This window comes from Lontra canadensis, unplaced genomic scaffold, assembly GCF_010015895.1.
Source record: "Lontra canadensis isolate GAN:19392208 unplaced genomic scaffold, GSC_riverotter_1.0 scaffold30, whole genome shotgun sequence".
Classification (NCBI taxonomy): domain Eukaryota; kingdom Metazoa; phylum Chordata; class Mammalia; order Carnivora; family Mustelidae; genus Lontra; species Lontra canadensis.
Window position 1 is genome coordinate 20,853,810 of NW_022631024.1, and position 20,466 is coordinate 20,874,275.

At 57.4% G+C, this 20,466-nt stretch overlaps 1 protein-coding gene across 4 annotated transcripts in view; it reads left to right on the plus strand.

Moving 5' to 3' along the window:
* The window catches only part of EHMT1 (euchromatic histone lysine methyltransferase 1), a 71,051-nt gene extending 54,226 nt beyond the window's left edge, over nucleotides 1-16,825 (plus strand). For all 4 annotated transcript variants that reach the window (XM_032866341.1, XM_032866342.1, XM_032866343.1 and 1 more), the window contains 9 exons: nucleotides 2,141-2,295; nucleotides 3,176-3,343; nucleotides 3,508-3,652; nucleotides 4,266-4,343; nucleotides 5,237-5,352; nucleotides 6,511-6,597; nucleotides 7,049-7,127; nucleotides 15,186-15,361; nucleotides 15,568-16,825. In XM_032866341.1, the coding sequence (XP_032722232.1) occupies nucleotides 2,141-2,295; nucleotides 3,176-3,343; nucleotides 3,508-3,652; nucleotides 4,266-4,343; nucleotides 5,237-5,352; nucleotides 6,511-6,597; nucleotides 7,049-7,127; nucleotides 15,186-15,361; nucleotides 15,568-15,745 (1,182 nt within the window). In that variant the 3' untranslated portion in view covers nucleotides 15,746-16,825. The remainder of the gene's footprint in view (nucleotides 1-2,140; nucleotides 2,296-3,175; nucleotides 3,344-3,507; nucleotides 3,653-4,265; nucleotides 4,344-5,236; nucleotides 5,353-6,510; nucleotides 6,598-7,048; nucleotides 7,128-15,185; nucleotides 15,362-15,567) is intronic.
* Nucleotides 16,826-20,466: the final 3,641 nt, after the last annotated feature.

Genomic DNA, 20,466 nt, shown 5'->3' on the forward strand with positions numbered 1-20,466 from the left:
GTCCAGGTGCATGTGTGTTAGCCCCCAAAACCATAGCCCAGTCAGGACAGTGCATGACTCTCCCCGAAGTTTCTTCCTGCCCCTGCTGCTCCGCTTTCCGTAGCCGGATCCCCGCACCGGGTCGGTGCCCAGGCAGCGTCAGTCAGCTGGGCTCGGCGTGCCGGCTCGTGCGTGCTTCACCTGGCCGCGGACGCTGGGTTTTCCGGGCTCCGGCTCTCACACACATGGTGCTGTGGGTGCGCAGGCTTGTGTCTTTGCGTGGCCCGCGCCATCGTTTCTCTCTCATAAAGCCCGGGTTGCCTGTCCACGGAGGCTGCCCGGCCCCCGCAGTGGGGAGAGCGGGGTCCGCGACCGCGGCTTCGCGTCCTCTCCGGCACTTTCCGGGCTTCGTGGGTGTCCTCTTGCCGGTGGGGGCGGGTCTTGTTTTCTCGCTCCGTTGTAGGAGCTGCTGTATGTTCTGCACGCACTGGACGAGCCTGAGGTGCAGGGTCCTGACAACCATTATTCCACACATGGTGACTGTGTGGCTCTTTGAGGCAGGAGGGTCAATCCCAGATGGTCCCCCTAGCCCAGTCCCTGCCAGAAAAGTGCCGCCCGTCACTTCATGTGCGTGGGTCAAGCCTGCTGTAGCAGCGCAGGCGATCCCAGCTAGTCTGGGACTGCACATCCCTGGGCTCAGAGGAGCCCAGATGGCTGGGGGCAGCCTCCACCTGTAATTCTGGTCATAAAATCACGAAGGAATGAGAAAAAAGGCCTGTAAGGAAACCACGTTTTGTTCTGGAACTTGCTCAGGTCCAGACAGTGGAAAGATGAGAGGGCTGGGAGGCATCTCCAACGAGTCCAGGACAGGAAGGCCCAGGCAAATCCAGGCTTTTCAGAGAACACTAAGGCTGACAGAGGAGCCTTCAGTGAAGCCTGTTTGTCTTCTGGCAGAGAGGGCCACTCAGCTCGACTCTTCCCTTTCCTCAAGTCCGTTGAGCCAGAAGCATCGGGTGCACTCCGAGTGGGGCCTGGGAGGCACATTCCCCGCGAGAACTGGAGCATTCCGGGAGGTTCCCTGGGTGGGAGGGGCACAGGGACAAGGCGTGCAGGGTCAGTAGCAGGCATTTAGGTCTCATGGGGGCTGGCGGGTGGGGCGGGCCGTGCACTGTGTGGGGCTCTGCCCATGCCACCAGCCCCCTGGGGTGGCACCAGGGAGGACAGCCGGGCTTGACCCAGGCGGTGGCTCCTGTGAGATCGTGGGGGTTCTTGAGGCATGAGGCCCCCTGAGCAGGCCACCCCCCCGCCCCGCCTGCCAGAAGAGCAGAAAGTGCCTTCAGGGTAGTCATTGTTGATGCTGGCCGTGAGGGGTTGAGCCCTGAGACCCAGTCAGAGGAAGAAAAGGACTAAAACATTCACTGCCTTGTGTTCCAGGGGAAGGCAGGAACCAACTAAAGGTTTGGTAAAGGAAGGGCTGAGTGAGTCACAGCCGTGAGCTCAGCCTGCACGTGGTCAGAGCCGCGGGTGTGCCCCACCCCCTGCAGGGAGCACAGGGCCAGCAGCCCAGTGTGCGCGCGTGGGGGGGGGGTGTCGAAGCGGCTTTCCCGTTTGTCCCCAGTGTGGTCGCTTAACTGTTGTGTCCCTGTAATTCACGCTGATTCCCACCTGGCAAAGCTGCGCGCGTTGCTCTGTATGTGTCCGTATTCCTCGTCTCTCACATGAGTTTTTTTGCACGTTTGTTTTCAAAATGACAGTGTAGCGATCCAAGAAACTTACTGTGATTATTCTAAGTCATGTATAGCTTGTATATGGCACAAATGGTGTTTTCCTAATCTTTGACTTAAAATTTTTATGTTACAGAGGTTCTTATGAAGTAAAATTTTAATGCAATCAGATTTGCCCACGTTTTATCTTTGTCAAATCTTACACAAGTATTGTCCCGTCCTGCAATTATACTTTTTTTCCAAAGTGAATATGATTTTACTCCTAGATGTCGTGTTTAGGTTGGTCTTATTCCAGATGATTTTGTATTCTGTTTTCAAGATATCCATTACTGTACTTACATTACTTTTATAACGAGAATGAAACAAGACAGGACGCGTGCTCGGCATTCACTGGGTCTTTGCTGTCTCTCGGTGCGCTGTGCTGTCTGTCCGTGCAGGAGGAGAACATTTGCCTGCACTGGGCCGCGTTCTCGGGCTGCGTGGACATAGCCGAGATCCTGCTGGCTGCCAGATGTGACCTCCATGCCGTGAACGTCCATGGGGACTCGCCCCTGCACATTGCTGCCAGAGAGGACCGCTATGCCTGTGTCCTGTGAGTGGCCCTGCTGCCCGCAGTCCCTGCACAGCTCCCAGGCACCCCGGGTCCTCCAAGGGACGCTCTTGCCCCGAGCAGGTGGCGACCCATGTGAGATCAGCATGGCTCTTTCTGGTTCAGGGAGGATCGAAGACTCAGATGAGTCTCACCCAGCCCCCCCTCATCAAAGGGGAGGGGCAGGCCCCCTCAGGAGGGTTGGAGGTGTTGGTGCTCCCCACTCTCCACTCAGAGCCCGTTCCTGGGTCACACATGTGTGTGCGTGCCATTTGGGTCCTGGGAGTCGTCCTTGCTCTGCCCTCCGTGGAACCTCAGGACCCCATCCTGCCCAGTCGCATGACCTCAGGTCCCCCCCCCCACCTAGAAATGCGGGGATGGCCTGTCGTGCGGCCCACACCCACTCAGACTGGGACCTTGGGGGAGACCGAGCTGAGCGGGTTGTGGCATGAGGCCCCTGGGGGGAGGGTTGTGGAGGGGCAGCTCACAGGATACCATGCTGCCGCCCTCCGTCCGGTGCTGACTCACCTGCAGGGCACGGACGGTGTTCGTGGCGTGGTTCACCCGCCTCTCGCTGGCCCTGTTCCTCCTTGAGCAGCGGGCCTTCGAATGGAAAGTCCAGATAGCCTGCGGGACCATCCCTAGCCCTTTACACACGCTTCCTGACCAGGAAACTGAGGTGACCTTTGACCATAAATGTGGGAAAGAAGTAATGTAGTATATTCCTGGTGAGTCAGGGCAGAACTTTTTGGAAACAGTGGTCAGCAAGCTTATTATCAAGGTGGATGATGTGTTCCCTTTACTTTTACCTTCTAAAGTCATAAATCTCGTGTCTTTTAAATGAAGGTCTGAATGTTTTGTTGGCTTACATTTTTCCTTTTAGCCTCTTTCTTTCTCGGGATTCAGATGTCACCTTGAAGAACAAGGAGGGAGAGACGCCCCTGCAGTGTGCAAGCCTCCACTCCCAGGTGTGGGACGCGCTGCACACGAGCCGGGCGCTTCGAGACGCGGCCCCGGACAGGCCTGCACCTACGGAGAGGACGGTGAGCAGGTGAGACCGCCGCTCTCAGGCCAGGGCTGACGGATGGGGCTCGAAGAGGGGGAAGCACCAGCTCCTGGCCCAGCTGAGGCACCCCCCGGGTCTGAGTCCAAGGTGCCTGGCCCAGGGCTCGGCGGCTGCCCTGTCGGGGTAACGTCGCCCCTTTCCGGTGGCAGAGACATTGCTCGCGGCTATGAGCGCATCCCCATCCCGTGTGTCAACGCTGTGGACAGCGAGCCGTGCCCCAGCAACTACAAATACGTTTCTCAGAACTGCGTGACGTCTCCCATGAACATTGACAGGAACATCACCCACCTGCAGGTCAGCGGTGGGGGGGGCGGTGGCAGGCCTCTGGGGCCTGGGTCCACAGGCATTTCCCTCACGGTGGTCGCCTTCCACTGAAGAGTCTGAAGGCAGAGAAAGATCCTGAGAGCAGATCCGGTGCCTCGCTGGAGGCTTCCAGCCCCTAGAGCAGTGCCTAGTGTCCCCCGGTGAGTTGTGTTTGGGGGCTGTGCCCGTGAGAGGAGCCAGTGCGGTGCCACCAGTGTCCCTGCCTTCGAGCTCCTCTTGCCTTGAAGCTGGACGTGTGCCCTCAGGGCAGGGTTGTGGCCCTTTCCCATGGAGCGGCCGGCCTCAAGCGCGGGCCTTGGGATTTCTGCCTCTTAGCCCCACATCGCTGACCGCCCTGCCTCCTCCCTTCCTCTGGGTTCCTCATCCAGAGCCCCTCGTGCGGTCTCTCTGTGTCTAAGCGGCTGGGTGTCCTCTCCTGCCCACGTGCCCTCTTCCTTGGGGCTGCACGCCCCTTGGTGTCCTTGAGAATGGAGAGGTTCGAGCCAGTCTCCTTTCTTCCATGCGGGCCTGGCCTTCTGAGAGCGCGCGTCAGGATGGCGAGGTGCGGGCGAGAGCAGCCCCCTGACGCGCCGTCTCCCCACAGTACTGCGTGTGCATCGACGACTGCTCCTCTAGCAACTGCATGTGCGGCCAGCTCAGCATGCGCTGCTGGTACGACAAGGTGAGTCTGCGGCCACGGCAGCAAGTCTCCCACAGGCCCCCACGGAGCCCGGCTGGCCTGGGAAGGAGGGCTGCAGGGAGCCAGCCTCCGTGGCAGCTGTCGGTGAGCCCAGCCAAGTGCCATTGGGGATACAAGGGGACGGCTCTGAAGGCCGGCGTCCAACAGAAGAAGCTTAAATGCCCTTAGTATCAGGAGTTCAGAGGTTGTTGGGGGGACCGGAGCCAGGGTGTCCCAAGGTGGGGTAAGAGCACAGCAGAGTCACCGAGGGAGCACGGGGCGTGGCACGGGGGCTGTTCCTACCTGCTGAGCAGGGGGTGACAGCCCGCACCCTGGAGGTATGTGTGCTCTGTGAGGCACTGCTGTGCTGAGGTTGGGCAAGAGCGAGCATTTCGAGGGTCTCACTGTTCAGAGCAGCCTCTGAAGCCACGGGGACCTCCGACTCGGCCTTGAGGCCCTGGTGTGTCGGCCGATGGCTCTGCTGTGTCCAGGTGTAGGACAGGAAAGCAGGTGGCCCGGTCGCTGCCAGAGCTGTGGGCCTGCCGGCTGCAAGGAGAGACTACCGCGTGGCAGTGGACGTCGGCTGGGGGCTGATGACCCCACAAAGGAAGTGGAGGGGCCTGTGGGCCGCTGGTCTTGGCGATGCTGAGTGTGTTCCAGGAAGAAGGAGGGAGGCAGACCCCGGGGACGGAGAGCAGACACCTGTGTATGCTCCCGGTTAATGCTTCCTGTCCAGACCACGGACATGGAACATGACCCTGGTGCCCCCAGCGTGAAGTCGGACCAGAAACTATCGTTTTAATATCCGTGTTTTAGTTTGTAAAACTGTGTTGGTTTAAGTGTATTTAGCGCGAGTGGCGAGCCACACTCAATCCCGACTGCCCGTCTGTTCCCAGGATGGCCGACTCCTGCCCGAGTTCAACATGGCGGAGCCGCCCTTGATCTTTGAGTGCAACCATGCCTGTTCCTGCTGGAGGAGCTGCCGGAACCGCGTCGTGCAGAACGGCCTCCGGTGAGCTCGAGCCCCTGCGGCCCCTGCCTGAGCCCAGGGCTCTAAGCCCTTGAGTGCCGGGTGATGCCAAGGGCCTCTGTTTTCAAGGTTAGGGAACGGTTGCACATTTCTTGCAGAGCTCGCTGTATTTTATGGGGTTCGTACAGACAGGGCTGGGATGTGTTGCCATGTGCGTGGAGCTCATGGCGGGGACACAGGGGCGCTGTCTTGTGTGAGCCCTTTCTCCCCAGCTGGTGGTACAGGCTGGCCCAGATGACACGAGTCCTGCTTCTGAGCAGCTGGGGGGTTGCTGAGGCCTGAGGGACTAGGCTGTCCCACGCAGTGAGCTGAAGGCCTGGAAACGGGCTCTTCCCGAGCATTGCCTTTGCCTCGAGGTAGCAGGTGCACAGCGGCTGTGGGAAGACTCAGACCACTTCTGAAGCATCGTGCGTTGAGTGAGTGTCTCCGCAACAGCGGCGTAAGCGTGCTCTGGTGTACAGCATTTCAGACCACGTGGATGCCCTGTTCTTAAGTCACTTGGGGCTCTTGGCCCAGTGAGGTCTGGCCAGCACCCCTTTCACGGGCCGCGCTGAGACACCTTCCTCCGGCGTCCCCTGTCCCTGAGCTTTTCCTCTTGTGCACGAGCTTGAGAATTGGAAGAGCTCTCTGGCCGTCTCAGGCGTGAGGGCAAATTCACAACGTAGCATCAGTCCGGTTTGTCGGCACCAGCTGTCGGAAAGTGCCTCTGACCAGCCCACACGTCCCTGTTTCCCTGTTGGCCCGACATCCTCTGTGGGGAGGACGCACATGCCCGGCTCCCCCAGGGCCCCTGGACACACAAAAGGGCAGGTGGGTCCCCATGGCTCTGAGCTTGGGAGAGCCCCCACCTACCGTGAGGGCCAGCAGTGTCTGCCCCCCTGCTCTTCACTGCAGCCCGGGGGCTCGGCCAGACCTGTCCCCGTGTTACAGATGAAGACGCAGGCATTCGGACTGAATTCCGAGGCAGTCTCCCGTTCCTGAAGATGTGCTGTGGGCTTCCGTGCGCGCGAAGCTCCAAGGAGCCCTCGCGATGGGAAGGCCGTGTCTTGCGCCCTGTTTGCTGCCGTGGCTGGCGGTGTGGTCCACACTTGAGCCGAGCACGGGGGGGCTTGGCGGTGAGCGACTGACCCTGTTTTCCAGGGCCCGGCTGCAGCTCTACCGGACACAGAACATGGGCTGGGGTGTGCGGTCCCTGCAGGACATCCCCCTGGGCACCTTCGTTTGCGAGTAAGTGAGTGTGCATGCCTAGGTCACTCCAGGGCTGCTGGCTGCCCTGCCGTTTTGGGGACAGCCCAGCAGTGTGGGATGAGGGGCTGCTAGGGCCCTGGCCATGCCTGGGACTCGTGGATGCTCCTGAAAACCAAGTTCCTGTTGTCTCCAACCCTTGCCTACCTCCCTGGCTTTCCACCTGCACTTGGCCTCTCACCAGGTCATGGCTATTTGAAGGTGGTACCGTTCAGTGGCTTTCAGGGAGTGTCGTTGTGGATCCTTGGTCCAAGAAGTTTTCTGTGTCGTCCTCTTCTGGGACCTAAAGTTTAACCCCAGCTCAGTCACAGGCATATTCTCCAGAATGTTTGGCCACAAGTCGGGGCCGGGGGAGGGGGCCTGCACCCTGGCTCATGGTCAGGGGCGAGGGTCCTGCTGTCCACTGCTCTCAGCTGCACCCTGCCTCCCACAGGTACGTTGGGGAGCTCATCTCTGACTCGGAAGCTGATGTTCGGGAGGAAGACTCTTACCTCTTTGATCTTGACAACAAGGTAACACGTTTGGAGGGGTTGGGGCGTAGAGAGCTGGTTGCGGCCATGCGGCGTGGGAGCGGTAAGGAGGCTTGCCCACAGCGGCCCAGTGTCCTCGCCGCCCACCCCGGCGTGCTGCTGCGCTCAGGGCTCGCAGGGTGCCTGCAGTCGGGCCCCGGACCCAGGAGGTCCCTAGGCTTGTGCAGTGAGGAGCCTGCTTCCTTGAGGACGTGAAGCCTGGACGCATCCTGCCAGCCCTCTGAACTGCTCCTCACCAGGGGTGAGAGTCCATGGCTGTCCGAGGGCAGAGGGCCGTGTGTGCACGGCAGCGAACATGGGAGCAAGCCTCGTGGGAGGGCAAGGGTCTCACATGTGTCCCAGCTGCCCTCCTGGTTGGGGGGACAGTAGGTGGGCCCTGGTCTGCACCTGAGGACCCGGGTGTCTGGGGACGTTTGGAGGCCACCTCAGGCCGTCCTCACCCTACCCTCACGCCTGTCCTGCTCTTAGGCCATGACTTTCCTGTTTAAGAACTTCCAGGAGCACGGTCAGGTGCAGGTGGGGACCCAGGGCTCTCCTGTAGCCACAGCCACCAGAGCCTGGAGTAGCTGCCCCTCCTGCTGTGCCCCCCACCCCACCCCGCCCCTGCAGTCAGCTCTCAGAAAGCCATGTTCTGGGGGAGAAACCTGTGTCCTGGGTGGTCGCAGTGTGCAGGCCCTGATGTCCCCCCCCGCAGTCCCCTCTGTGGTCCTCCTACCCAGTCTTCTGTCCTTCCTTGTCCTTTGAGCGGTTTGCCCTTCATGGTTTGTGCCAGTGCTCTACAGGTCCTGGGGCGAGTGCCCTCCCGTGGCCTTTCTGTCTCGCAGAGGTGTTCTCTCTGTGCTGTTGAGTTCCCGATGATGTCTTTTCGTGAACGGAAGTTGCTGTTTTTATTGTCGTCCGATTTCTCTGCCTCTCCCTCCATGCTGTGGGTGTTCGTAGCGTCTTAGGTGAAGCCAGGCCTTTCACAGCCGAGACCGTGCGGAGGCACGCATACGGCGTCTACAGAGCTTACGCTTGGCCTCCATGTGTAGGTTATGGTCGTTTTGCTGCAGCGTCCAGCTTTCTCCCCACGCTGATGTCTGGGTGTCTCAGGACCATTTGTTGAGAAGACCGTCCTCCTCCCCACTGCCCCCCAGCACGGCTTTTGTTGTAACACAAGTGTCCTTGTATGTTGGGGCGCCGCTCTGTCCTGTCTGCTGACACCGTAGTAACCATCTGACCTGCCGTCCTCTTACCCTGGGGTCTGTAGGGCTGTCTTGCTTTTCTTGGTCTTGTTCAGTTTCTGTATAAGTTTTAGGGTCAGCCGGACAAGTGGTACAACATAGGGCAGCATTGAACCTGTGACCCATCTCGGGGCTCCTGGGACACCTGCTTTTCTAGGTGACGAGCATGGTGTCCCCCTCTGCTTGCTGGTCATCCCCAGTTGCCCCCACTAAGGCTCAGTGCTGCTGTGTGCAATTTTGTAGATCTCCTCTTGGGCTTTTTCATCTGATAGGTTGTTTTTTATTTTTTTCTAAAGATTTTATTTATTTGACAGAGAGAGAGAGAGAGAGAGATCACAAGTAGGCAGAGAGGCAGGCAGAGAGAGAGGGGGAAGCAGGCTCCCCGCTGAGCAGAGAGCCCGATGCGGGGCTCGATCCCAGGACCCCGGGATCATGACCTGAGCCGAAGACAGAGGCTTTAACCACTGAGCCACCCAGGCGCCCCCATCTGATAGGTTTTTGATGATTTTACTTTAAGGGTCAGTTTTATTGTAATTAATTGATGTTCAGTGAACTTGGAGTGTGTGTGTGTAGTTTTCAGTCTGATCGGCGCCAGGACCAAGACCTGGAGCGCTTCCCCTGCCCCATGGTGCCCCACCCCAGGTGGCCGTGGGTCCGCATCTGTCTCCACAGCTGGCTTTTCCTAGGGCCAGAGTTTCCCATGAGTGAGGTCCCCGTGTGCTCCGCTGCTTCTGGCTCCTGAGGTTCCCCCCAGGTGGTGGCAGGTCCTGTCACCCACCATCCGCCCAGCTGTGTTGTGCCACTGCCTGGGGATGGACCTGGGTGTTCTCGGATTTCGTTGTTCAGAGTAAATCTGCTGTGATTTTGGTTTTTGTGGGTTTGAGTTTTCATTTCTTATGGGTAATTCCTGGCAGTAGGATTACTGATGTCGGGTGAAAGTGTACGTTTAATAACTTTAAAAGAAAAGGGAAGCAGTTGCCCAAAGTAGTTGTGTTACTTTATGTTTCCACCAGCAACAAATGAGAATTTCAAATACTGTAATTTTAACGTGCGTTTCTTGATGATTTTTTTAAAAGATTTTCTTTATTTATTTGACAGAGCAAGAGTGGGAACACAAGCAGGGGCAGAGGGAGAGGGAGAAGTCCGCTTCCTTCTGAGCAGGTAGCCCAGTGCGGCACCCTGGGATCACGTCCTGCGCTGAAGGCAGACGCCCAATGACTGAGCCACCCAAGCGTCCCTCTTGATGATTTTTTTTTTAAAAAGAATTTACTTTTAAGTCCTCTTCACACCCAACATGGGGCTCAAACTCTAACCCTGATATCAGGAGGGCAAGCTCCTACAACTAACCCACTGGGTACCCGTTTTCTTGATCGTCATTGACGTGAGCGTCTTTTCGTGTGCTAGTTGGTCTCCTTATTTGTTCTTTTGTGCAGGAATTTTAAAAAGTTACTGCCCATTGTTTACTCGGGCCACATACCTTCTTCCTGAGTTGTAAGGGTTCTTTATGTTCCTGATTCGTGACCTTTGTCAGACACGTGTGCTGTGTTTTCTCCCAGCCTGTGCCTCAATGGTTCATTTTCTCAGCAAGGTCTTCCACAGAGCAGAAAATTTTCTTACCGTTTCGTGCTTTGTGTCCTAAGAATCCTTTGTCTCCCACGAGGTTGTGAAGATTTTCTCCTTTCTCTAGGATTTTCATATTCTTGGCTGCTAGATCCACAGTCCATCTTTTGTGTGGCTCGAGATAAGGCTCGAGACTCCCCTTTGTCCGTGTGCGTAAACGGTGATTTCAGTGCTGCCTGGGCGTCGGCTGGAAAAGCTTCTGCCTGGACCGTGGGGAGTAGGTCCGTGCCTGGACTGTGTTTTGTTCCTTTGATTTATTTGCTAACCTCACACTGACCCTGCTGTCTCTTCCCTTCTGTCGGTTCAGGGGAAATCTTGGAACCAGGTCATCCCTTTCTAAAGGTCCCTGGAGCTCTCCAGAGCACTCTGGGTTTCCGTATGCACTTAGAACCAGGGTGCGTGTACGAGAGGAGGCTGCTGGGACTTGACTGGGACTGTCCCGTCTGTTGGTCCCCTCGGGCGCTGGCATCTGACAGTGTCCAGTCTTCTCCGCTGGCTGGTGTCTGGGCATGGAGCCAGCCTGCCCCAGCAGACCCCAGACCCTAGTGGGGCGCCGTTCTAGCAGCCCCATCTCTCCTGCTGGCTGTTGCCTGTGGCTGCCCCTACCCAACTCCTGGACTTCCAGTCTCCTCTCAGTCCAACCCCTCCAGGCTGGGCCCCACAGGCCGAGCCCTCCAGCCTGCTTCTCTGGCTGGTTCATTCTGGTGCACGTTGTACTCCGGAGCTTCCCAGGGCTCACTCCAGCTCAGACCTTGTGTCCCCAGTGGCGTAGCCATACCTGTGCCTGTGGCGTCTGTGTCCACTGCTCACTCTCACCCACTGTCGAAGACATCGGGAGACTTTCTGGTTCTCCCTTCAGAATGTGTCTGGGATCTGACCACCTGTTGCCAAGCTGCCTACCTTTTCCCTGGGCTGGGCCGTCCCCAGGTTCTGGGTCTGTGCTAGGACCCCAGAGTCTCCCTGTCCTTGCTATTCTAGAACCTTCTGAATACCCACCTCCTCTTAGCCTCTTTGCTTGAATCTGCCCTGGTTAACCAGGGTGCCTGCACACTCTCAGCCTCTCGGAGTGGGGCAGGCTTGCAGGGGCACGGAGCTCCCTTCCCATGCGCTTTTGTCTTAGGAGGGACAAGTAGTTTCTTTATCAGAACTACTGTAGAAGAGCAAGTGGCACACACGTCTGAAGACCCAAGCAGCATCGGTCATGGTGGGAAAGATGCAGTGTTTGCGTGGCCAGGAACGGATGCCGGCCCGGCTGGGCAGCAGTCAGGTTTGGAAGAGCTTCTTGCTCCAAAGATGGGCAGCTCTCCTGTTTCTCTGTGTACCTGTGTCCCTTGTCCCCACGGAGTCTCTAAGCTGAGTGTGGTCAGGTGAGCAAAAACTTGAGGTAAACCACAGAAAAACAGTTTTGCTGAGAGACACCATGCCAGAGGCTAAGGAAAACGCAGGTGGTATGGGGGGACAGTGGGGCACAGGGACCAGTGGGCGGGGACTCAACTTTGTGCTCCGCACCTGCAGGGGTGGGGAACCTGCAGCTGTTTCCCCCAACCCTGGCATCAGGGGAGGCCTGTGCATGTCCTGCAGGCTTTGGGCAATGCTGCTTCCGGTAGGGACCCTCGGAGGGTCTCAGGCTGTGGCCTCCCCTGTGGTGGGGTCCGGTCCTGGCATGAGGGCCTGTGATGTCATGTGCTCCTCACCCTGAGGACACCCCGCCCCTCCGTGTGCCCCTCGCACATCTTGCCCAGGTCTGACGGTCTGCCCCGCACCCACGCTGGCTGCCCTGTGGTCTCTCTGTTAGTTAGGGATGGGCACTGCCTCCAGGGTTCCTATTTCTTGCCTCTGTGGACAGTCTCTTACTTATATCGTGACGGCCCCACAGGACAGAGGAGGAGAGAAAGGCCGCACGGTCGAGAGCCGTACATGCCACGCGTCAGATCCCACTTTGTTTCATCTGTTCTTGTGCCAGGAACGTGACGTCACTCAAAAACCTGTCGTTTTGTTCCTGAGGAGCCGGCGTGTGCCTGCAGGGGCGTCACTGTCGTGCCTCACGAGACCGACCTCAGTTTCCCCAGATTGTGCACAGCTGGTTTGCTCCCGTCTTCTCAGGGCTGCGTCCCATCATTACTTCTCCCTGAGGGCAGCCGTGCGACCCTTGCGCTGTCCTGCAGGAACCAGCGTCCGTGTGCGTGCGGGTGGGGGCCGCGTCCCCGTTCTCTGTCTCTGCAGACAGCGTGAGGGTGCAGGCAGCCTGGGGTCTGCCTCTCCCAGGCCCGGAGTAGGTGAGCCTTGGCTGCCCACCGTCTCCTGGTGCCGGAGCCTTCCCTGAGGCGTGTCCCATCTCTCACGTTTCCTAACAGACTCTTATGTTGGAAAGAAGAATCTTCCCCACCCAGACGTGGGCTTTCAAGCGGCCCCTCGCATACAGGCAAGATCACTCGTTTTTGCCACTGAGGAGGGGTGCGGCAGGACTTACTGGTGCTGAAGGGGTCGGGGTCTTGTCCTCCTTTCTCTCTCGCATGTAGTTAGAGCTTCCGGTTGTCCTGTACTGAGTGTTGTGACTGGTCGTCGTCTGCGTCTGGCACCAGAGGAGCCTGTCTGCTCTGGCCTCGCCTCCCTTGGCTTCGTTGTGTCCGGCTCCCTTGTTCAGCCTCAGATGTCTCTGAGCTGCCCTGGGTCCTTGCGGTCAGGACACCAGGGGTCAGAACTCTGGAATGAAAGAATTCTTAAAAACGTGTCCCGTCATTACTGGGTTGAACACTGCTGGGGTTTGTGGAAGCCCTTGACTTTGATGCCCGCCTCCCGCCTGTCAAGGTCCTGGCTCCTCGCAGTGTCGGTGGTTTCGTAGGGGTGTCACTAATGTGCTGGCCATGGACACCGCAGTGCGGGTGTGCATGCCGGGTCTTTGCTGAGACCAGGAGACCCCTGGGCAGCACCTGGTGTGACAGCTCTCTGGATGGGTGGGCTCCTAGTTTGACACACGGGTGTGTTTGTCTTAGTTCATTTTAAATTCTAGAATTTTAGGGGTGCCCAGCTGGCTCAGTTGGTGGAGCGTGAGGCTCGCAGTCTTGAGGCTGTGAGTTCACGCCCCATGTTGGGGGTAGAAAGTGCTTTAGAAATAAATAACAAATTGTAGAATTTTAAAATCTATTTTTTAGTTACATAAAATATTTACATGCTTTTAAAGTAGAGATTACCTAGAAAGGCTCTGCTCAGAAGAGCCTTGCCTGTTCTGCGACCCCCACAGGTGACCCTTCGTAGGAACACCAAGTGTCCATGTGTGTTTCTTACTTCCTTGCTTTTTGTACAGAAAAGGTGGCGTGCCCGTGGCTCAGGGATCACGTATTCTGAGTATGTGCACAGGGTTCTCATTGCTTTGGGGACACTCAAGGTGATCTCAGCCTTTGCTGAGACTTGCAGTAGCATCTCCAGGACCCGTCCTGCCCACAAGCCTCTTTGTGGGGCACTCGCCCTCGCCTGCATCGCGGAGGCTGTGCCCAGCCGTCCCGTGCTGGCTCTGACGGCCAGAGCGGGACGCTTGGACCGAGGAATTGCACTGGATTCTCTCGTGTGTCTCTGAGATTCTCACTCTCAGAGGGACGTGCTATGTCTCCTGTCGCCAGGGCCGCCCGAACGGGGGCTGCAGCATCCTCGCCTGCTCGGGCAGCATCTGGGCCGCCTCAGGGCCGGGCGCTGTGGGTTCTACGGAACGTGTCCATCTGCCTGGTCTGTTGCCTTTTTGCCCGTTGCTGTGTGGGCAGCTCCAGCCCGCCTCTGATGGGCGTTGTGCGGTTTGTCCGACCGGCCGGCCAGGCTCGCGTGCGGGCTCGGTCTCCGTCGAGGTGGTGGCTTCCCCCGCCTGCCCTGGCGTCCCCGGCATCCGTCCTGGCTTGGCTCAGGCGGGGACTTGTGCACACGGTCTGAGCCCCATGGTGCCCGGCAGTCATGGGGTCCGGCCTCACGCCTCATTCCACACAAGGGTCTTCCCCGTGTGCCCCGCATGGTCGGGCCGCGTGCCCTCCAGGGCTGGTCGCAGATTCCTGGGCTGTTTGCAGGAGGGAAGCTGCTTCCTGCGTGGGGGCCACCTGCATGTTTAGTCCGTGGCACCCGGAGGCAGAGGCCAAAGGCTGTGCCATGCGAGTCATTGTGCAGTTTCTGCCTAGAGGCAGGACTGCTGGGTCAGAACACGTCGCCTTCAGTTTTGGGGGAAGGTTGTCTGAGACAACCCTCCGTCACCATTTTGTCTTTCCTTGACCCCCAAGGGTCCTTTGGCTTCTGGTCAATGCTTTGCCCTCCACAGGACACACCCTGGAAGGCCCCCTTCTCCTCGTGGTGTATCTGGCCTTCCCTCCCAGACGTGGCCCTCGGTTCCTATGTAATAAGTTCCCACAGACGTAGCCGTGGGGGATGTCCCTGCTCACCGGCCGTGCACTGCGAGGGGCAGACCCGGTGTGAGTGGGCTCTCTGCTCAGGGCCCCGGGGCAGGCAGGGTTCTCTAGGGGGACGGGGCTGCAGCCTGTCGAGGGTTGGAGGACTCCGCTCCTTGCGTCCCAGGGCAGATGCCCGCCCCCTTCAGTACCCAGGCCATGCACATTCCTCACCACGTGACCCTTCGGACTTCAGGCCCCAGTGCTCTGGCTTTTTCCAGAGAAGAATGCTACTTCAGGGGCTCCTGTGGTGAGGTCAGGCCCCCAGCCAGCCCCCCTTTCTCACCGTCAGCTCTGGTCCTTTCTGCTCGTAATCACAGGGGTGGCGCTGGGGCAGGGTCCCGGGGCTCCCGAGGTCCTGGCTCTTCTCTGTGCCGCTGGGTTCGCAGGACTTGGCAGTGTTTCTGTCACGTGGCTGTGACGGACCACTTAGCCCAAGCGCTGCTTCCCTCCCTCTGTCCCACCTGCCCGCCCACTCCGTGTCTCCCAGCCACTCCTTGGGATCTGCTCCTCCATCACCAAGTCCCAAAGAGCTACTCCCCACCTGCCCCCCAACCTCCTGCCACACCCCGTGGTCCCCGCAGCCCTGCCCCCTTCCTCATGGGAGTAGTGGTGTCCAAGCATCCGATGGTCCATGTCTGGCTTGCGGTGTGGAGTAGGTAGCATCCCCGTGGCCCTGAGGCCTGTTGTGCCCTGCTCTGGGCCGCGTTTCTGCCTGCGGTCTGCAGATCTGCAGGCTCCTGCTGGAGCTCCCTGCTCTCCTTCCCGCCCACTAGGACGGCGAGGTGTACTGCATCGACGCTCGCTTCTACGGGAATGTCAGCCGCTTCATCAACCACCACTGCGAGCCCAACCTGGTGCCCGTGCGCGTGTTCATGTCACACCAGGACCTGCGGTTTCCCAGGATTGCCTTCTTCAGCACCCGCCTGATTGAGGCTGGGGAGCAGCTGGGGTAGGTGCCGCCATCCCCAAGGGGCCGGCTAAGTTTGGGGACCTTCTAGGTGCGGGTGTGGGCTGCTGCTTACAGGCTTATTCTCCGTGGTTCTCTGTGTTTCCACAACTCTGAGCCGGGACAGACAGCTCTGCTGGGGCTGGGTCCCCCCTGCCGCCAGGCGGTGTGGGGCCTGGACGCCGCCCTTAGCTCTGCTCTCTCCCCAGGTTTGACTACGGGGAGCGCTTCTGGGACATCAAAGGCAAGCTGTTTGGCTGCCGGTGTGGCTCCCCCAAGTGCCGACACTCCAGCACAGCCCTGGCGCAGCGGCAGGCCAGCGCCACCCAGGAGGGCCAGGAAAACGGCCTGCCTGACACCAGCTCCTCCACCGCTGACCCCCTCTGAGCGGCAGCCGGCGTGGGGCACCGGGCGTCGGTGCTGTGCACACTGCGGTCGGAGAGGAAGGAGAAGTGGATGCCTGAAGGCCCCGACCTGGGGCTGCAGGGCTGCGAGGCCCCAGCGTGGTGGCCCGTGGGCCGGGGGCGGGCGCTCGGGAACACTCTGGGATTCCGCGCTGGCGTGACCTTGTGAGTTTCTGATGATGGTTTTGTCGTTTCCACATTTCTCGTTCCCCCTCTACTCCCCTGGTTCCCGTTCCACTGTGGGGCTTGTTGGCCAAGTCCTGTGGGCCCAGATCCCCGCGTGGCACCTGCTGAAGGCACAGTCAGCCACGAGCTGCTCCGTGGACCCGCCTGCCCGAGGCCTGCGTGGCAGGTGCCGTCCCGGGTGCTGTGCGGACGCCGTCCCCACCTCGACCTGGGAGAGGTCCAGGCCGAGCCGTCACTGACTTTGGAGAAAATGTGGGTTTGCTTTTTAAAGAAGTTCTATATCTAGTCCTATATATCAGACCTCTAATGCATTTCTTTCCGAGGAAGCGGTTTGTCGGGTGCAGGAGGGCCACGGCCCCCGGAGGACCCCGCACCAGCCCCGCCGGCTCAGCGACGCTGGCGCCTTCTGTTGATTTTTAAACCACATGCTATGATGATGAATAAACTGATTTATTTTCTACCATTATTGAACATTAGGACAAATAAAAAACACAAAACACAGACAACGGTGCTGATTCTGGTGTGGTTTCTACTCACCATGTGAAAATAAACTATCAACTGTATAAAGAGAACAAAGTGATTTTAGAATAAAATGCAGGAAAAAACTTTTTTTAAAATGTTAGTCTTGTCGTGGAATAAATTTGCCGTCACCTTTTGTGTGAGGGCCCGCCAGGTCATCTACTTTTCTAAACACTGTAATTAGTGCAGTGGCGGTGGGGTTTTTGTGCGGCTCTTCTAAAACACTCATGATGCAGTCATGTTTATTTTTTTCTGTTAAAATGTTTTTGACAGTTTTAAGAGCAGTCTTTTGGCTCAGACCATTTCTTGTTCTGTTTTCAATGAAATCAATAAAAAAAAAAGAAGTACTTTAAATGAGGTTTTTCTTATGGCATCGTTTCACCTGGTTTCTGCAGAACACCTGCACTGCTCGTGGGGGCGCTTTAGGGTTCTTGCGCGGCCGGGCCGGAGCCCCCCCAGTGGACCTGGATGCTCACGCCTTCTTGACCTCGAAGAGCACACCCTATGCCCGCACCCCAAAGCGGAAGACATTTCTGTGCGGGTCGCTCTGTGCGTGTGTGTGTGCGCATGTGTGCGTGTGTTTACAAGTCTTGGTACAACCAGCACCAGGCATGGAGGCCCAGGTCGCATTCTGTTCCGGAGGAACAGAACATTGTCTTAGAGCAGCCCCAGGTAAGTCCCCAGAAGTGTGGATCAGATCTGCTTTTGAACGTGGTGAGGCTGGAGGACTTTCTTCCCGCGGCAGGAACCTGCTAGTCCCAAACGCACGGGCTCTGTGTTCTGTGCAGGGCTGGGCTCCCTCACCGGGTGCCTGTAAGCTTGAGAAGAAACCGCTGAATGCTTGTCTCCTTTATACACAGAACTCATTCACTCAGACGCGTTCAGACGTTTATCTGAAACGTAGCAGCTCTCTGTGCTTTGTAAACAGCCCAGGCGGGATGCCTTCCCCCCACCCCCCCATCCCCCAGGCCCTTGGAAAGGGGACTGCAGGCCTGGGTGTGCGGGAGTGTCTGTGACCCAGTGGGACAGAGGTGGGGCTGATCTTACACAAGGTTGATGCCCCTTCCTCCAGGAGGTCTCTGGTTTGGCTCCCCAGGCCTGTCTTTTCTCCTCTGGGTAGTGCCTTAGGGCCAGGGCTGTGCTGGGGCAGCGGACCCCTAGGAGGCGGTGTCCCAGAGGCAGTGGGTAGGGTGGCAGGGGGTCCACGTAGAGCTTGGGTTTCAGGCCTTGTGGAACCCACCAGCCCTATGTGGCCCTGCCCCCAGCACCCTTCCTTGGGTTCTGAGCTCATTACCTTGCAGGCAACCAGTGGTGCACCGGGCCAAGTGCTAGGTGTGCGCGCAACTCTCTGTTAAACTGGGACTCAGTCCAGTTGAAAACTTGAACGCTTCTGCTGTGTTAGGGCAGCCTGTGGGGTAAGTGAACCGCCCCGCCCCCCCAACACCACAGTGAGTTGCGGGGCCTCTGAAGCCCCCACAGGCTCTGGCTTTGAGGAGCCCGATGTCCGTGCGTCAGGCTGCTGGGTCTCATCTGGTCCAGGAGGGCTCCACGGTGACCACCTCAGCTCCAGCTGTTGATGTCTCTGCCCCAGCCCTGCGGCTGGGGCGAGGGAGGGGCCTGTGCTCCAGCAGGGCACAGACTGCAGGGGTGGGTGTAGGCCTCGCTCAGAGGTGGGGTGGCTGGGTGAGAGGCCCCCTCTGAGGCCTCCCTGCTGGGGCAGCTGGAAGTGACCACAGTCACCCCAGCTGCCACTCTCATTGCCAGACACAAACCGGCACATGAGAACTGGAGAGAAACCGGGGAACCCACCAGCAGTGCCCCTTCTTGGCCTCCCCTCACTTGTGTGGACGTTTGTCCTGTTTGTGGCCCGTGAGTGACTGCAGTTGTGTCCTCACTGATGGCACATGGACGTTTGCAGTCTCCACTAACAACAGCGGCACCAGGAAGAAGAGTTCCGTGCGCCTTCCTTGTGCGGCCATTGTCTTAGGAAAGGGGTCAAAGGGCATTCCACAGCAGACATTGTGGAAGCGAGCCCCGAAAACCCGCCCCTAAAATGTTTGCCAGCCTTTGCCTCCACCAACAGGGTACATTTCCCAGGGCTCACACACCCCGCGGTCACGCTCCCTGCTGGCTCCCATCAGCCAGAGCCAACGACACCTCCGCACGGTAGAGCTCACACCGACCAGCTGGTCTGCAGCACAGGCGGCCTCTCCCCTCACGTAGCTCGGTGCAAGATCTCGTTGTGCTCGTGTTTCCCTTACTGGTTTGTATGCTCGGTCTATGCACTGTAGCTTTGTACCCATACTGAATTTAAGCTTTTTATGTGCTGAAATGTGACCATCACTTCTGATTATGCACTCTATCTAGAATATCCTCCTCTGCTTCCAAATTATAGAAATATTCTCTAGCACTTTTTCTGGTGTTTTATTTTTCAGTTCAGCTCTTGAACCTAGGTGGGATTTATTTGGTGTCGGGGTGAAATAACTATATTTAATATTTTAAAAATTGGGATATGGTTTATATATGGGGAAGTGCGTAGGTTTTATGTGTATAACTCAGTAAATTTTGACAGACACCTTTGCCCATGTAACCTGTCCCTTAAATAGGGCATTCCCATCTGTCAGCGGGAAGTTTCTTTCTGTTCTTCCCGGCTGGTTCCTGTCCCCAAGAGGCATCTCCTGTTCAGATTTCTCTCAGCAGAGACGAGGTTTTTCCTTCGGTGGAACTTCGTGCAGACAGGGTGTCTGTGAATCAGTCTGTCTCCCTGCTGCCCTTGCTCCGTTTTTGTTGTTGTTGGCTCGCGTCGGTTGATTGTTGGAATTACCCAGCCCCCACTGCATGAACATTAGCATCTCTGGTCTGGGGCTGTCATCCGTCAGGCGCCTGCAAGCACTCAGCTGCGGTCAGTTGGGAGCGTTGAGTTTGTCCGTCGGGGGGACTTGGGTGCGGGTTCGCTGTGGCCGTGCCACTCCGCGCAGGCCTGTGTGAGAGCGCTTCCTGTCTTTGATTTCGCCCGCTCTGGTGGGCGCGGGGTGGTGTCATGGCTTGTATCTGTGTTCCTGGTGACTGTGGCCGAGCCCCTTTCGGATCCGTGCTGTCCATGTGTAGATCTTCGTTTGCAAGGTACGCGGCCTTTTGCATATTTCTTAGTTGGACTCTTTCTGCTGGGAGCAGAGGAGCTGTTTGCAGATTATAGACCAAGTCCTCAGCAGAGGGATGTATTTTGGTGTTTTTGCTCGGTCTGTTACTTTGTGTTCCTTTTCCTAAGAACAGAAGTTTACAATTTGGGGCAAGTCCAATGTCTCTTTTCTGGGTGGGGAAGTGGGGTGTTCTCCATCCCACTCGAAGGTTGGGAAGGTCATCTGGCGTTCTCTTCTAAAGCATTATGGCTTCAGATGTATTTCGGTGTGTGACCCATCTTCAGCAAGCACTTGCGGGAAGAAGGAGGTAGCGATCGAACTACATTCCTGTCTGATGTGGGCCTCCAGCCCTTCTGCCCTTACCTGATTGTTTAGAAGATTGGGAGTCTCCCACTCAAACGCTTTGTTCCCTTTGTAGACCATTAATTGACGTGCACCTGTGGACCTCATTTAGGAACCATTCTGTTGCATTGAGCATTTGCATGTCTCTGTTTTTATTACTGTAGCTTCGAGTATCACAATCACAAGTGGTGTAAATGTTCCAAATCGTTCTTATTCTTTTCTTATTGTTTTTTAAAGATTTTATTTATTTTATTTATTTATTTATTTATTTATTTATCTGACAGAGATCACAAGTAGGCAAAGAGGCAGGCAGAGAGAGAGAGGCTCTCTACTCTGCTGAGTAGAGAGCCTGACGCGGGGCTTAATCCTAAGACCCTGAGATCATGACCTGAGCCGAAAGCAGAGGCTTAACCCACTGAGCCCCCAAATGCCCCCAAATCGTTTTTATTCTTAAAGATGATTTCTTTAGCTCTTTTAGCTACCCTGGGACCTCTGTATTGGTTTTTTTTTTTTTTTT